Consider the following 18,351-nt stretch of genomic DNA (forward strand, 5'->3'; position numbering starts at 1 on the left):
AATCACTTGTTAGTTGTTACCAAGAGTCGCCCGAGCGCTAAGGTTTCTGCGTAAGACAATGTTTTATATTTAAATATATATATATACAGATGTATTTTTTTCCTTGGCCATTAGTTCCCACATTTTACTATTGAATAGAATTTTACCACACACAAAAAAAAAAAACAAAAAAAAAAACAAAAAAAAAACTCGTACGAAAACATTATTTGAATTTAACTTTTAAAAAGTTCAGCAGCAATGATCTCTTTTACATTTCACAGAAGTTAACATTTTAAATGATAAAGTTAATGAGTATTAAACAGAATCACCAAAATAACTAGCTACACGGTAAATTGCAGGGAAAAAAATTGACAGAAAAAAATGTAATGTCGTCTGTTACGTTACATATGTGTACGAGGTTACGTCTTAGGTAACCGTGTCTGCCATATTGGTATTGTGATGCTCGGCAGCCACTCGGATGGAGACTAGACAACTCGAGATTGGGGAACAACTGGGAACCTCCGCCGCAAGCTGTTTACAAATGAGGAATCATACACAATGCTACAACCTATCGTAACTCTGCCAGTCCCACAATGTCCTGTCTGTATTGTTGTGCTCGCAAGTGTTCACATACACGTTACCACACCGGTGAAAGTTCAATGTTCCAATCGTTATCTTCTTAATTTTTTATTTTCATAAACATACGTATTCATGAAAGAACCTGCTTAAATTCACACGCATACACACACATGTTTATCTTGTATAGCAAAGTATACACACATTTTATTAATTTAAGTGCTTATCATAGCATTTCTGTTGATTATTTTACTATTCTTTTAAAGCAGCTGGTAGAGCATTGAAAAGAACTTTAATATATTTAGAATGTAAAGAGGTGGCGCAAGTTGGTGTAATCACCATTTGCGCGTAGTGAAATAAGAGAAAAAGAGAAAGTTGTATGAAGAGTGAGATAATTATCTAGCTTTCCATCGCACGACGATCAGCTGTGCCGTGCAGCACGTGATGCCCCGCCATTTGTTGGAAACATTTTCAGGTGGTTTTTTGTTTTCCACGTACACCACGATTTTACGACTTGGTCTATAGTTGCGGCAACTATCAACACGCATGGAGCAGACACAATCATTCTCTTCTCTCACGACTTCTGTGTCCTTCCCAACCTCTAGAGGCTGTACTTGGAAACCTACTTTCTTTAGTTCCTTCACAAATGAGACTTCGTGTTTGTCGTTTTCAAATATCACTAAAATGTCTTTGTCTTGAAGAATAGAAGATGCATTCAAGGTAGGTGATGCATGTTGTACTCGTGTTAAAGATGAGGTTGGTGCTTCAGTGATATCATCTGGAGAAGCTGTTTTGTCTAAAAGAGATATAAAACAAGATATTTACGTAGGTTTGTTTCAAAAATATAAAGTTTTTTGATGTTATCTACTTATCATTATATCATTGGCAGTTTATGTTTCTCACTCAAAGTTTTTCGAGTATTGCCTTAAAAAATGTGTAAAGTAAATTTTCAGCAAAGACAACAATCCCACTTACTGCTTTTAGTAATAAGATACTTGAGAAAATCTGCCACCTTCCTGCCACACTGAGTACAATCGTGGTAACCCGTGGAGTCCATCTCATGGTAAATATATTTGACTTGTGGGCCGTCTGTAGGCGTCAGGCAGTCACGTGGTTTGATTTCAATCCCAGGTAGGAAATATTCAGCTCCTGCACGTGAAGCTTCTCTGACGACTGCAGGCGGACAGGTGAGAGCCTGAGTGAAGGTCTGTACCTTCCAGCCTTCGGGTACATTCTCAGTTGTGCCGCTTGTAGCCCACAATAAAAGGTCTGGATATTGGGAACTTAGACGTTCTAAAAAGTTTTTTAAATGTTTTCTGCAAGACAAATAAAAAAGCTAAGTATGTTCCTTGATTAGTTTTAATGCAGTTTACAATAGTCAAAATACATTCATGAGAATATTTTGAATTTTACTTCTCCATGACTAAAAATCCATTAATTGTTAATTTCTTTGCGCCTAGAAGTATATAGACAATTTTCATGTCGAGATCATCGTTCATATGTATTTCTTATTTGCTAGCTTTTCTCTTAACTTTTGTTTGTTGGTCAGGTTCTCTTTTTCTTTCCTTTTGCCCTTTCTCTACCACTGTGTTCGCATAGGGAATTTCACTCTCGTATGAAATAGCATTTTGCTACGTTACAGAATACACACGTGCATTTGTATTATTAAAACAAGGTTAAAATGTGATTTCGGTTAATACCTGCTTGTTTTTAATTTCCTTATCTAGTACCATGATTATGAAAATTACTTCAAGCTTAAACTTTTTGTAAATAGGATAGAGGGTATAGGTAAAACATTATATTTAAGGTGTAAACAAGACCATCATACTTACCCCACAAAATCGACTTCACTTGCAATTACACATAGTCGGATATTCTTTTTGCCTTCTAATGTTAGCATGTCTAGAATTTCCTTCCTTTCCTTCTTGATATTAAAATTACACTTTACAATTGTCACAAGGGGTCTTGAACTCTCATCTGTATCATTTGTCGCATGCGTATGCTGAGATGTTTTAGAAAACAAGGACTGTACGTCCCATTCTGAAACACTACTGACTAAAATGTACAGGTGATGGCCTCTTTCCACCCATTGTTTACCAGCCAGAGTCAACATTCGTGTTTTGCCGGTGTTGGGTGGACCAACAAGAAACAACTTTTCTTCACCGAGCATCTCTATCATATCCGGGTACAGAGTCAGTCGCTCGTACAGGTCTCCTGTCAGGGTCACGGCGTCTGCCAGAGTCTTGGGCTGCAGGAAAGTCTCGTCCATCAGTTGGATGGTGGACTGAGTAGCCGGTCCACAAAACCTAAAAACACAAAAACATGTATAAAAGTACAAGGTCCTTGCCTATATCTCGAACTATTAGATACTTTTCCGCACATTCTTTATAGTTTATTAGATGAGATGTCTACAGTTAAGACCCTGCAACATTACACTGAACTATGCTACAAGCCGTGCAAGACTAATTCCTTACCTCGCTATCATGTCTAGATACAAGTCATCAGTCATGTTTGAGTCAACATCAGATTGATTCATTAACCTCTCCCACCAGTTCCTCAGATGACTCATCACACTGGTGTCGATGTCCCATGGAGCGCAAGGGTTCGACAGATGATTTGAGCAAAGACACAGATGAGTGGGGTCGTCAGTGGCCTTCACATTAACACACTCGCGCAAACTCTGAAAAACACACATAATATGTAAGAATAACCTTAAGGAAGTACACCAGATTAAAATGCTTTTTTTTTGCCATACGTAGATAACTTTGGTTTAAGCGAAAATATTGTTTGTCTGTGACAAAATAATTTATAATTCTACAATTCTTTAAGGCGACCTTTTATTTCACAGTCAGTGCAGCTTCACCTTAAGACTCATGATACTGCTCGATACTGCTTGCTGCATTCAGTCACTACAAAGAGTGACACTTATATCTGTGTAATAGCCCACCGTTTTAAGTAAATACTATAAATAAAATGTATTAGTTATACTTTCAAAGAAGCTTTTTGTGTACCAGCTTTTTTAATAATTTATAAAGGATATTACAAGTCTAATACCCACTATTTGTTTTTGTTTTTTTTTTGTTTTTTTTATTCCATTTATGCTTTAGAAGGTATTTCTTGGGTTTCCTTTAGTCATGTTGAAATACCCTTGACTTTAGTGAGATAAAGCACTTTAGAAAATGTTAAATGAATGTGCAGGAACACAACATAATAGCTTGGTGCTAATACTCCTCTTGAAACACGCTAATGAAAAAAAAGACAATCTCCTTCAAAGTGAGAAAGCCTAGACAGGTGCTGACATTATAGCTGTGTAACCTACCTGTACAACCTGACTGTGACTGCCGAGAGCTCGTTGTAGAGACGACAAGGTAACGTTGGGAAACATTAAGGTCAGTTGAACTGCAGGTTTGTGTGTCTGATCTGACATCAGGTGTTCCATCATGCTCTTTGCGTATTGGACTTGAGAGACAGCTTCAGACACCTCCCTGACTAACATGTCAGCTGTTTTTCTTTCACTGTCCTCACTCCCGTCATCTCTATCGCTGGGAGACTTGACGACCCCAACCAACACCCCGAGACGTCGATGAATAATGAGAATGTCAAAGCAGCCAACGTTTGTCTTGTCTGTAAACCGAGCGGGAACAGGTAAGCCATGGTTTGCAAAGTTATTGCCTGGCTTGTTTAGATAATCTTTGTACTTAAACTGTGACAAGACAAACATCTTCTCCTTGTAGTGTTCCGCCATGTGACGGAAGCAGTGCAGCACGTGCTGCATGGCGCGGTCGTGTCTGACGTCACTCAGGTCAGGAGGTTGTGGGACGTAGACCACTTGATCAGCTATTGCTTGAGTTTCATATCGAAGTTTGTTGAAGTAAACTGGAGGCACAAAATAGAACCAATTAAGCGTATCCGGGTACATTTCTTCGATGTTTTGTACTAAATATTCTTGAAACTTTGTTGTTGCTTCGTCTTCGTTGCTTTCCTGAAAGAAGAAATATTTTAGTTTCTTTAAAGCTTGAAACACTTATTTGGAAAAGCAATTGCAGAAGAAACTGTTATAGCTTTATCCCTTTAAGGATTAAGTAAAGCACAGAGTTATTATTGGAAGCTATGAGGGAAAAAGAAATAACTGGTAAAATTTTCTTACAGAAACAGGGCGGAGGAGGAATAAATAGTCTTTCCTGTGTGCTTACTTTAAACAGTATTGCTTGCTACTTGGAGTAGGTGTGGTACATTCACCTTTATTTCACTTTTTATATCATTTGAAAGTAGAAGGGGTTTTGAAATTGAGTAAAATTCGAACTTTTTGTATCATAGGGTGGTGTGCATCGTCCACAGATGTTTGCGTTTGTCTCCGTCGATGAATCCAACTGTTGAAAATGAAGTGTAAGAGTTGAGAGAGACAATCAGAGGCTATTCACTGCCTAACTGCTAGAGGCAATGTCACATTATTAGGATAAGAGACAAGAGAAAAAAATACTTTCTGCGCATATGAAGAGGTTATGACACTCCTAGAACAAAAGTAGTGAATAGTCTGACAGAGAAACTTTCACCCAAGTCACCAATCGCATTGCAATATGTATTAAATTTATTTTGCTGTAGTGAAAGGGACATTACCAAGAGGCGTCTCTTGACAATAAGCTCATGTTACTTTGCTTCTTATACTATTCATTACAATAAGTTATGTTGTAATACCCGAGGCTTACTTGTTGCGTCTCAGTAGAATTACAATGACAATAATTGCTGCTATCACTGCAGTCAAGCCCAGGGACAGGCCGACAGCCAAACCAGTTGAAATATCTGTTTCTGAGGCTTGAAAACGTTTTGCTATAGTTAGAAACAAAACAGGAAAAAAAAGAAAAAAAAAACCTCAGGTATAATAGAGTAATAATAAAACAGCTGTTTTAGAGATGTTATAAAACATGTTTTCTTATTTTTTCCACGTTAGTTGTGCTTATAATTTCTAAATCAACTGTAATTACGCAGGAACACTAAATTGAACAACTTTCTAAACTATTAGAATTGTTATTGTTTTTCTCAGGCGGATATACATTATACAGACTTAAAGTTAGGCAAAAAAGTAACAGACCTTTGGTACGAACTAGACAGAGGTGTCATAATTTGAAATACGAGAGAAATGGAGAATCCCAAACCTTCCTCAGATATCCCAATTGAACATGTTTTCTGTTGTTGTTGTTGTGTGGATCCCGCGTGCCAGCATGAGTAGGTAGATATTTTCACTTTTGTCGTCTTTTGAATCTTGATGGTGAGATAAGTTGACACCTCGTAATCATACAGGTAATCATCATCAACCTGACACTTTGGCTTGCCGTGTACCCACCAGCAATGTAATATCTCTGTTACATAACAAAAATGAATTGTTTTTTTAAACACAGTTAAATATCTTTAATAATATTTATGAGGTTACTGCATTACTATTAATGCATTTAAATGGTCATCAACAGACGAAAACATCTTTCTTAGAATAATATACATTCACAGGAGAAATTTTATACGGTACTAAATAGTTATGGTTGGATGGGTTCGACAATGTTGAAAGGTCTGGGCATGTAGGTATATATATATATTTGTGTGTGAGTGTGTGTGAGTGTGCTTTTGCGCGTGGAAGAGTTGTAAGAATAAATGAGTGAGCATTCTTCCCTTACTTAGTTTCTCTTTGCCATTGTAGCCGAAGACAGAAAAATTTGTCTGTTTCTTTTGAACATCTTCATTAAAGAAACAGGTGAGAGTGAGGGAATCATTAGGCACGTTCGAGACATTACACGTATTGTTTTCATCTGCAAGCAGAGCACATTACTTAATAAAAACATTTTTGCCCTTGTCTAATCATACTTGGCAACAGACAACTGTTCAGTATTTATTAGAACTCTAGAAAATACTTAAAACTATATCACAGAACATTGATAAGACGTTAAAAAATTACCCTACTCCATATTTAATTAAACATAATGTTGTTCATACCACTCAGAGTAGACTGACTTACCGAGTTTTAAGTCGAGTTGACATGTTCCTAGGACACTTGCCCCATAGCCAGCCACTTGACAAGCGTAAGTACCTGTAAGTGCTGAGGTCACGTGACTCACTGTAATATTAAGGGTGGTGTTCACTGTTTTCGTGCTACTGAATCCAGGTTTGGCGAAGCAGTCCAGAGCACCTCCAACCCACCAGCAGTCTAAAACAGCATCTGGGGAGAACATGTATGTATTTAAATATTTAAAGGTATATGTTGAGCATATTCCATTCATGGAAAATCGAGCAATAATCATCTGTTAGAGGAAAGTAAGGTGGAAAAGCCAAGTTTAAAGACTTACATGTCTCCAAACAAACATGATGACAAATGTTGGAGCAAAGCGAAGACTGAAAGTGTAGTATGATGGAAACTGAGTTTCCAGATAAGTTTGTTATCATATATTCTGTGTTATTTACAATAAGCTATTTGAATTGGTTAATACCTGTAAGTTTGAACTGTTTTTTAAATACGAGTAGCTTTGCCAATAAGGAATTGTTTTCTTTGAAATTTAGCAGAGATACCTGTCAAAGTTCTAACCATTCGTAAAGATTTCAATTGCATGATAGAAAATAGCAGGAGGCAAACAAAAAGGCCCATTAATTGAAAACTTGTAGAATAGGTGTTTCCATTTGACTGACTATTAGATTCTTGCACATGTTCAAAAAGATAACCATTGTTTCATTAATCTTCACATGCAAGCTGAAAATTAGGTGTTTTCTTTTTTCTCTTTTCTTTGCAAACAAAGAATTTTTTTTACTCATAGAAATAAATGTTTGCTCTAGAGAGTAATTGTAAATATAAGCAGGTTACTTCTTCAGAAAATAGCACTGAAAAATAGCGCGTGCATAATAGATGGCACAAGAAATAAAAGAGGGGATCTTTGCTAGCAAGAAATAAAACAACAACAAAAATAGCAATTTAAACATCAACTAATACCGATGCAAGAACAAACACCTGTATAACTTACGCTTAATGTCTCCTCACCTGGACTTCCAGCTTGAGCGTAGTGATAGACTGTGAAGTCTTTCTTACTGACACTAAGGTCTTCGGGAAAGAAACAAGTTAAAACAGTTTTCTGAAGAGAATTCACAGGTGGGACACTGCATCTTATCATTTCTGAAACAAACCCAGAGTTGATTTCATACAAAAAGGCAGTACTTCATGTGAGGGTGATTGCTTGAAAAGGTGATAAATGTGCAAAAAATGTTTTAATTTCTTATCTAGTCTTCGTGCCATTAAAAGAAGAAATATTCAAGAATTCAGTATCACAACGAATGGAAAAATGTGCTTTAAATTACAAACTCGACAACAAATCTTAGAATCCCGATCCCTAATAATTTTTTTAAACTTGATTGTGAATAAACTCCGATAAGTTCATATTTTACAGTTACGAGAGTATCGTTCCATATATCGGAGTACAGTGTTCCCTCGTTTATCGCGGGGGATCGGTGCTATGATCAGCCGCGATAAACGAATTTCCGCGAAGTAGGGACGTACATGCAATAATAATATATACATGTAAAACAATATCATGTGAGTGTAAAGTAATATATTAATCATGGTATTAATACAGTACAATAACAAATTAGTGTAAACAAAATTATAACTGTACTCAGAGAAACCCAAAAAACTAATGCGAACTGGCTGCGAGATGGGAGATAACAATCATGGCTCGTCGCTTACGCATAGCAATGGATTTCTCATATACAATTATTTTTTTCTTTCTATCTACAAAATAACCATGGTATTTTAATAGAAATACTAATACAGCTTCATTTTTCGTCTTTTTCCTGTTGAAATATCTATGGTATTTTGTAGAACGATAAGTCCCAGCACGAAAATATCGATCTGATACTTCACTCAAAAAAAACCGCGAAGTAGTGAATCCGCGATAGATGAACCGCGAAGTAGCGAGGGAACACTGTAACCTTTAGTAGATGTAGCGAAGAATTACTAACCTTGTGTTGAAACTCGCTCAAAACACAGGCAACACAACAAGAAAAAGAACTGTTGGGTAAGCGACTCCATTTGAAGAACACCTGCTCTTGTTCAAATTGCAACTATTATCGTTTAAGAAAAAGAGAGAAACAATCTTCTAGTAAATTATAACGAAACACGTCATCATCATCGTCGTCGTCATCATCGTCATCGTCATCATCATAATCATCTTCTTCTTCTTCTTCTTCTTCTTCACCATCATCAGCATCCGTACCATGTAACATACGTGATAAACATATTTTGATGGCTGAAGCTGTGGCATAACATTCTACTAAATAGGGAAAACCCGATAAATATATTTAGAAAGAGAGAGCATTTACATTTAGGTTTACTGCTTAAAGGAAAAAAATAACCTCAATGTTTTCTTAAAAATGTCAAATTGTATTGAAGTATAAACCTTCTACCTGCCTTTTGTCTCTTTGTACATGGTTTATACCCGCACACACGAGTGTGACATAAAAAGGTAAACATGAAATAATCTGTTTGACATGTACAAGCACGCCTACATATAATGTATGAATACTTACCATCCCAAACATACTCACCAGCACGCTAACACAAAACCATATTTCTATATGCACATATACAATAATAAGGCAATCATACGTATATTCACATGCTATCGATAATTAATCCTAATTTTACCTTCGTATAATCAGTACGGATGTATCAAACTTGTCCTTGTGCTCCTGTCATATGACATTGAGTCAGCGGGCAGTCCCAGCATGTTTTTCCATAAGTGCTCTTATTTATTGTCTCTGGTCACATGACAGTCAAATATAGCGCCCTGTAGTGAAGTGCTTGGATATTTTTTTTATCATTGCAGTGGGAACTAAAAGCTTTTGAGTTCGGATCTCGTCCTGGGACTTTGTCTGCATGTGACACCTACTAAGAAGACTGATTTTCAGGATATTCCGATTTCTTTCTTCCCCGCTGGCTGAACTTCAACATCTCGTCTTTGGACACTGTCTGCATCTCACATCTGTTTAGAGAGCACGCTTTCGGGGATATTTTATTCAAGATTTTTGCTGAAGACCACAAGCTAAAAATTTCAGAACACCGAGTCCGACAAACGTTTCAAATATAAGAATAAACGTACTAAATAGGTAAACATAGTAGGAGTAAACACGATTTGTTTTCACCGATGAAAGTCAACCAGTAGTGATGATTGTTGTCAAGAGTAAATTAGCAATTAGTATCTATTGAGAATTACTAAAATTATTTCGATTTTGCTCTTGGAAGCATACGGTGTCTTAGAAATAAAAATACGAAAGTCACATAAAAATAGGAGTACATTCTTTGCTTTTTTTCTTGCTTGGAGTGCAAAGATATCATCCCGTACATTTATGAAAATGATGGGAGGAATAACTTGCAACCATCTGGCATTAAAAGACAATACGATGTAACAAAAGGACAAAAAATTGGAAAACATGAACATATTCTAACAGCCGGCTGCTTTGTAAAGCAACAGGTGTCAAGGTTTGAGATTTTTCTTGAAACATCATCTGATCATAGGATGTTCTGATTATTGTTGTGTTGGTGACAAGCAAATGTCTTACCAACTCTTTACTAAACACCCCCTTCTCATACCTGTCTTTCATGTGTTTCTTTTAAAGACTCGAGGATGCTCGACCTGCAGCAAGTTAAAACATTTTCGCTTCTAGCATTCAGTCTAGGTGCAAAAAAGAAAACAAAAAAAATTTGGTAGTAGAAATTTATTTTATTAAAGACTGGAAATGTGCTTAACTCTTGGAGACCAGGCCGGATAAATATGTAAAGAGTGGAACACTCACCCGTGTCCGTTGAATTCAACAATGTCTACCACAAAATATAAAAAGACAAGGGACGTATCCCAGGCCATTTCTCGTTGGATCTCATTTAGATAGAGTTACATCCCTTGTCAAAGAGACAGGAAGACGCTGATTTAAAGATTTAATCGATTCCGCAGATATTTTATTTGGGGCAACGGCAACACGAGCAATATGGCGGTATAACAGTGTCCTTCCACTCTATACTTCAGGAAACAGAATTATGGAAAAAAAAAGCTTAGCAAAATTATTTTTAAAAAACATTAAAAATACTTATTGTTTTAAATGATGATCTATGAAAGAAGATATATATATATTACTTTACATAGTTTTTTGTTAATCCAGCTAACCTTGCAGATATTACCGCATTTTGTTAGGAATGCCTTTTATTTTTACTACGAACATTTTTAGTGAGTGTCTTATTGTCTATTATTCCCATATACTTTTTTCCTTAAATCATACAAATACAGATACAAATGAAGTACAGAAGTGGTGCAACACCTAAATTGGTTTTTAATATGAAAAAGTCGTACAAACGCAAACCAGCTGCTACATACAACGGTGACGACACACAGACTGCTCTTCTAAGGTGAAAAGTCTTGTCTGTTGATTGCTCCTTCCACGTACATACACATAACACGAATGTCTACCCTGGGTGTCAGTACACTAATAATACTACCCCAGGGTGTATGCAGTGTTCATCCCGCTGAAAAAACTCACGACCGCCCCTGAAATTCACAAAAGGGAAACTTTGTCATCACTTCATACAGTGTACACAGTTTCTGTAGTAAATAACAAAACAACGGAGTTTCTGTGAATTTCTATCCATCCAATTATTATTTTACTAATTTAGTATACAATTAACAGTATGTCTAAGTAACTATAACCTACACTAATTATAGATATATATAAGACAACTTGGAGAATAAACAGTGATTTCATTCAGTTATAATAATTGAGAAATCACACAACTGTTTCCCACCTAAAATATTTCTTAAGGTTCACAATTTTTTGTGACCGAAATGTGTGCTTGATGCTGTTTTTATTTAAAAAAATAGGCATTCAAACATTTTGATGCCTATACACTTATGTGTGTCTATTTCATTTATCGATTATTTTTTTTTAAGAAAAAGGACAAACATATAATCGTCTTTATTAAGTAAAAGTCATTATAATATTTACTTGTGTGTCTTCAAGAGGATGGCAGACGTTTTTTCGCGTTAGGCAACGAAACAGTTGGCATCGGAAACATTTTGCAGAACGAGAACGTTTTGTTTGTTCTGCTTTCTTTATGACAGGTAGGGGGCAGCTTAGAAATTTAGGTAGAGGCTTCCCCCTCCAGCCAGGTGGTGAAATGTGAGGACGATCACTGGCCGCCCACAGGTGAAGGTTTGGGAGGCGCTCATGAAGTTTTGTGAGAAATATTTGGACTTTTTCTTCTTGCTCTCTGTGACATACACAAATCACCATATGTCGTTAGAGAAATATATTAGCATCCTTACTGGTGACGAAGATGACGATGACGATGACGACGATGATGATGATGATGAAATTGTGCAAATTACAAACAAGTTGTAATAATGCTCTTCACAGTAAACAAACCCTTGATCCTTGAGTGTTATGGATTTTTCAAATGAAATTAATTTGTATTTTTTACTTACCTGCTTTCAGGAGCCAAATCGTCAACGAGGGCACAAAGGATTTTTTCCTTGGAACATTGAACCAGTTTGTTAATGTTATTATTTATTTTCTTATCGTCCTTTATGTCACACAATAGAGGGATGACAGTCGCATGTGCTAGACTGGTTCGGGAATTATTTCCATCTCTCTGCTGCAGCAGCTGTTGTAACCGTGTTGTAGCTGGATGCCCTGAGGACCTCAGGTTTATTAGATACACCACATGACCTTCTGCAATCCATTTCCTTCCCACGTGACATAAAATATCTGTTCTGTCGGTACTCGGAGGTCCAACAAGAAATACTCTGGGCTCTTGCAGCAGTTCTCTTATGTCTGGGTACAGATCATGTGATTCAAAGTAATTCTCAATCACAAAGATTTCGGTCTCCGGCACCTGATCATAAACGGGCGAAACTGGAACTTCAGCGTTTTTTTCAGTGGATGGAACACAACGCCTGAAAGGAACAGTAAAATAGTCTGAACACCAGAAAGAGAAAATTAAATCATAATCATATTTTCTGAAGTGTCCATTGTTTACATTTTTAATGTTATCATTTAATATTCCCTACCAAGGAGGAGAACCAAAAACAAATTGACTGTCAACCATGTACATTTATCTGTTATACGTTTCCAAAGAATTTTATCACCAAAAAGAGAGAATACCATTTTATCACTTAGCAAAATAGTCACAAATTCCGTGAATTCTTTTTTTCGATTTGGTTAAAAGTTTGAAGTTATAGCCAAGAGGACAACAGATCGCGCCATAAAGTATCTTTCCAAAGAGAAATAGTGATATCAGTAACTAAGGTTCCTTTAATATCCAATATATTACACTGTGTGCGACTCATTACTAATTGAAAATGAAGTTGCTAATGTTCTGTCAGCTTTTAAGAACCAAAATACAAAACACAAGACAGAATCTTAGTTGTGACAACTGCTACATCCACCTAACCTCTATTCTACTACTAGCTAGACTTACCTAAAAGACTTTTAGTGACTCTTACTCACCTCAATTTCTTGAAAACTACGATTACTATTACAGGCAAAATCACAACTGCCAACCCTCCTAATGATATTCCAATGACCGAAGGAATCACAGTCTTAGGTGCTGAAAAAGATGAACAAAATAATGTGTGAGTAAAGATTTAAAGGTGTATTATACTACTGTATAACTTATAGAGAGAAAGCAAAAGCTACATTATTTTTTGTTTGCTTTTCAGTAATGTTGCCTTTATCCTAAGTAGACATTAAATCATTTTAGTTGTCAAAAATGTGTACTTGACTCAGGAGGTGATACGGGGAGGCTAGGATACACTTGACAGGTATGAGTACCACCCTCAATATACCCGCCATCAATAACATGTCGTCTCTAAGACCACACTCTCCGACAATTAAAAACATACGAGACTACCTTCACCTGTGTATTTACCTTCCGTACGTGTGCAGTCTGTATTAAAGGAGCAAGTTTCCACTCGGTCGGCTTGAGACCCATCGTGCCAACATGAGTAGATGACCTCTCCCTCGTTTGATGTGCTCGGTATCCGCACTTGGAGGTAGGAGGAGACCTCCTTGTCAAAGTAGTAATTCTGTGTCACGTGGCAACTGACTCTTCCATCGGACCACCAGCAATGAAGGACACCTGATGTATGAACGACCAATGAGCAGTTAAAGAAGCCCCACTATTTAAGAACTATGTATCTCTATTAAATATCATATTTTAATTATTTTTGTGCATCCCAGTAAGGTAGGTAAAATGAAGCCAGCGACAGGAGTTTATTTTGTAACAATACAATGTAAACACAAAAAGAGCAAAATCTGGATTCAAGCACTTCTAGCGACATTCTCGGGTAAAATAATTATGGAGCAATCGAATTGGATATGATTTGGACATATTGTGTAGATGTGATGAAAGATCAAACCTACAAACATCACTCACACACACACACACACGACTCTGCGATATATTTTTTTATTTGTTACAATACTTCGTTTCTCATGGCCATGGTGCTTGTACACAGTAAAATTTCTCTGTGTCCTCTGGATGTCTTCATTGAACAAACAGGTCAAAATACCTTGGGAATGACTTTCCTTTTTGGAAATACTACACGTGTTATTTTCACCTGCAGATAAGTAATAAGAAAAAATTACAATAACGACAAAGGATGATAAGAAGGACGTTGATCATAATTAGGAGATGTATAAAAAGGTCACAACACACGATAGTAATATTAATAAGAAGAATGATGAGAAAGAAAATTAGTCAGAACAAATATAAATATACTTATTTTGTCGTATAATATTGATTAACGTTATTTTTTTGAATTGAGATATCAATGAACATATACAATTTTAACAAAGACATTACTGCAGCGGTAAAGCTGAGAAACGTTGATGTCTACATATTGCATCTAATCTACTGTTAACCTCAGTGTAGCTGTTTACCTGCTTACAAGGCATGTGACATTAAACTATGGTAAACTAGGAAATTAAATGTGATAAGGAAAGCTTTACGATTAGAACAAAGTTTTGTTTTAAATAGTTTTTCTTGATTTTTAGATTAAAAACACAGTAACAAAACAAATCAATTAATTTATATTGTGATATTAATATCGCTGAAAAGCAGTCCTACCATGTTTAAAGGTAAGCTGACAGGTTTCCAGAAGGTTGGACGCGTAACCAGCGACTTGACAGGCGTATTGACCTGCAGCTTTTGTCACGTGACTTACTGTGACATTCAGGGTTCGGCCGACTACCCTGTCATACCTGAATCCTGATTTCGTGTAACAGTCTATAGCGCCATTTATCCACCAGCAGTCGACAACAGATTCTTTGAAGAAAATAAATATCAATAGTTTTGTATCGGTAGTGTTTAAATCACAGTAATTATAATTAATGTTTCAGTGAACATATTAAGAGTATTAAATTCTGATAAATTTCTCAATATAAAAAAATAAAATTTAGTTCCACATCTAATCACCTGGTGTCCCATGTTCAGGGTAGTGGTACACCGTGAAATCTTTTTTGGTGACACTCAGGTCCTCGGGGAAGTAACACTTCAGCGTTGTGTCATGGAATGGCTTCACTGAGGCTATGGTGCATCCCACCTTGTCATCTGTAACAATATCAGTATTATACTTTTAGAGCAGACCTTACCAAAGATGTTGCTCCAAGAAAAGGGCAAAAGACAGATCATGCTGAGAGAAGCAGAAGAAAATATCTAGGTGACTACATGAAGGAGTGGACCGGCTGTCTACTGGAATGCTTCTAAGGATAAATCAAAAATGATAGCAAAATTAAATAATAACAGTTCTCCACTTTCAAAGGTTTTAAATTTAAGACACAATAAGCAATGTCTATAAGTAATAAATTCACTATATCAAAAAGCACAATTTGTTCAGCATTTGTATTATTGTTCTACTGGACGAGTCATCTAAACATTTGAGAAAAAATTTTGTTCTTTTTAATGTTTTGTGAGTGCTTGTGTTAATACATCGCTAACGTCTGATACTATCAAACTTCTGTACTGTTTCAGAACAAAAACGATCTTACCATATTTAAAATTCAATTCACAGGTTTCCAAAAGTCTGGACACGTAGCCGGCCACTTGACAGGCGTATTTACCTGTCGCTTGTGTCACGTGACTTATTGTAACATTCAGGGTTCGGCTGACTACCTTGTTATATTCAAACCCTGCTTTTGCGAAACAATCAATGGCGCCATTCAACCACCAGCAGTCGACAACAGGTTCTTCAAAGAAAAACAATTAATTCATTGTTACAGTGCAATCCATGTTTGCCATATTTTTTCTTTATTAGCGATGAAGTAAGTGGTAATGTTATTTTTGTTAATATTCTTAACAAGCACCAACTTCATATGAGAATGAATATGTACAATGAAAAAGGAAACAAGACAGCGTCTTCAACAGAGCATTATTGCCCAAAGACGAGGATCACAATGCTTGATGTTTAGGCATATGTTAGTCAAAGTGTATGTTGAGTATTAAACAGACTGTCAACACCGAAATGAGCATGCATTTAGTAGTACCTTGAGAACAGCATCGAGGATGAAGAACCAGCAATTCATGCAGACTATAGCCATTTGATGATTCTTCTATGAACACTGTAGAACATACGCTTGGTTAGTAGAAGTTCACAAATTGTCAGTCTTTTTTAAATAATTAAAAACGAAAAGTAAACACGAGGACTACGCTAGCTCCACATGATTTATCACCTGGATTGCTATGTTCGACATAGCGGTAGATCGTGAAATCTTTCTTTGTGACACTCAAGTCCTCAGGGAAGTGACATGTCAGAACTGTGTCACGAGAAGGCGCCACTGGCGGTATTGTGCAAGTGATCTTGTCCTCTGTAACCACCACATCATCAACATATCCTCGATCAGGTATTTTAAATCTGAGGGAAAACCCTTTCCCACTTTCATAAAATATGACCATAGACTTTTATCAAAAACAATCTGTAATTCTCTTCCTTCAAATTTGTCTCCATGTAGTCATAGATATTTTACTCATTACAAAACAGGATCCACGAATTTGTAAATGATTATTTCAATAGGAATCGAAAAAAAGTATTTATTTTTGTCACATGGTTTCTTGGGGTGGGGGATGACATAAATATATCGTACTGTTAAAGTCTAGATAAAATTTATCAGCACATTCACAGCTAGAGAAGACTTGAATAATTGGAAATGTCATGTGCACAAGTCGTCACCACTTAAGTGGTACAGTCAGCCCTAAGTGGCTATTGTGCCAAACAAGGACAACGGAAGTCTAGGTCAGAGGTCAGAACAGAAATATCACCCGAGCACACTCAAGGGTTGGGAGAATGGCACAGTAACGACAGTCAATGTTCTATTATTTGTAAAAGTGGATGTTGGCGAATGCAGGAGATGACAGCAATAAAGTATTTGTAAGTACAGATAGAGAAAATAGAGCTGAGGTCTATATTTTGTATATATTTCTTTGTCTGTCTGTCTGTCTGTCTGTCTGTCTGTCTGTCTGTCTGTCTGTCTGTCTGTCTGTCTGTCTGTCTGTCTGTCTGTCTCAGTTGTGTGTCATTCAATTATTTTTATTCTTTTGTGTTTGGGAAGAACCAAAGCTTTTTTAATGGATTATCTGCCTAAGCTTATACTTTAAATCTGTAATCTATAATTATAAAAGCTTCGAGTTACCTTGTGCTGATACTGTAGAAACATAGAAACATTGACAGATCATTGCTTGTAGTAATAACAAAAACAGAAAACCCAAATCCATTTCAGGTTCGATTTTCCTAACAACAAAAAGAAAAAGGGATAATTAAGAATGGTTTTAATCAGAAAGATTATGTAAAAATACATTTCGCCATATTGTAACTATTAAAAAGACTTGTCTAAGTACACAGCTTCACCAGAGATGTTTTTCCCCCGTCATCTCCTGTAGCTGGATTTTTTATTTCAACATATCACTTCATGTGAATCAACCATATAAAAGCATGGGGTAGGTTTAAAAAAAACACTTCAGTACTTGCTAAATCCTACATAATTTGTTATAAATAAATGTTCTGATTCTATCGTCCATTCTTATCTCTCTTTCTCTCACTCGCTCACCACTTTCCTACCTTGTGCTTCTCCACTCGATCTGCCTCGTGACCAGACTGAAATATTTTACACTTCTCAGTGAGTCACTCAAATGACCTTTGTACTATGAGTCAAAAACCTATTGTTTCCCTCGAGAGTTGATGTGTTGATTCGTGTGTGTGTATATTACTGACAAAGCCCGAAATCGGCCAAATCAGCCAATATCGTATCACATTGACCGGACTAATTTATTTCCCGATATTGCTTTTAATTTCTATTTTTATTGTACTACTCCTAACATCCATGCACTTGTACTACGCTACTGCTTCTTCTCCCACTATCTCTTTTTCCTTTTTTAGTTCCTTTTTATTCTCTTTCTAATAGTGCTTAATATTAATACTATTTATTTACTTGTAATGTCATGCTGAGTATACTAGCAAATCTTATATTCTTTTATGACACTGAACACTGAGCACTGAAGATTCTTTCGAGTGGGAAATCTATTGAGTTACAGAATAACTAGAGTCAGAAATTAAAACAGATGTTGCATGATGCAAGACAAGATAATCTACATCAAGTGTTTTAATAATTCATTTATTTTATATTTAAACGCCAAACCAGAAAGATAACAGTAGTTGATGAACAAGACCACCTGTAGCAGACTAACGCACGATGTAGCTGCCACTAATCACGAGTGAAGGAGAGACGAGA

At 36.3% G+C, this 18,351-nt stretch overlaps 2 protein-coding genes across 2 annotated transcripts; both read right to left on the reverse strand.

Moving 5' to 3' along the window:
* Window positions 1-654: 654 nt before the first annotated feature.
* LOC112575164 lies at window positions 655-9,276 on the reverse strand. Its single transcript, XM_025256812.1, has 13 exons — window positions 9,230-9,276; window positions 8,545-8,646; window positions 7,571-7,702; window positions 6,560-6,760; window positions 6,222-6,353; window positions 5,709-5,912; window positions 5,262-5,382; window positions 4,859-4,925; window positions 3,875-4,537; window positions 3,030-3,235; window positions 2,388-2,861; window positions 1,531-1,871; window positions 655-1,351 (listed from the first exon to the last, which is right to left on the reverse strand). The coding sequence occupies exons 2-13, from the start codon at window positions 8,612-8,614 to the stop codon at window positions 951-953; spliced, it is 3,012 nt and encodes a 1,003-aa protein (XP_025112597.1). The 5' UTR covers window positions 8,615-8,646; window positions 9,230-9,276; the 3' UTR covers window positions 655-950.
* A 1,008-nt stretch (window positions 9,277-10,284) lies between these two features.
* Window positions 10,285-17,761, reverse strand: LOC112575176. Its single transcript, XM_025256844.1, has 13 exons — window positions 17,682-17,761; window positions 17,257-17,354; window positions 16,300-16,434; window positions 16,114-16,188; window positions 15,619-15,816; window positions 15,047-15,181; window positions 14,699-14,896; window positions 14,055-14,189; window positions 13,499-13,708; window positions 13,078-13,177; window positions 12,054-12,524; window positions 11,575-11,839; window positions 10,285-11,120 (listed from the first exon to the last, which is right to left on the reverse strand). The coding sequence occupies exons 2-13, from the start codon at window positions 17,336-17,338 to the stop codon at window positions 11,109-11,111; spliced, it is 2,016 nt and encodes a 671-aa protein (XP_025112629.1). The 5' UTR covers window positions 17,339-17,354; window positions 17,682-17,761; the 3' UTR covers window positions 10,285-11,108.
* Between the last annotated feature and the right edge of the window lie 590 nt (window positions 17,762-18,351).

The sequence above is a fragment of the Pomacea canaliculata genome, linkage group LG11, assembly GCF_003073045.1.
Source record: "Pomacea canaliculata isolate SZHN2017 linkage group LG11, ASM307304v1, whole genome shotgun sequence".
NCBI classification, from domain to species: domain Eukaryota; kingdom Metazoa; phylum Mollusca; class Gastropoda; order Architaenioglossa; family Ampullariidae; genus Pomacea; species Pomacea canaliculata.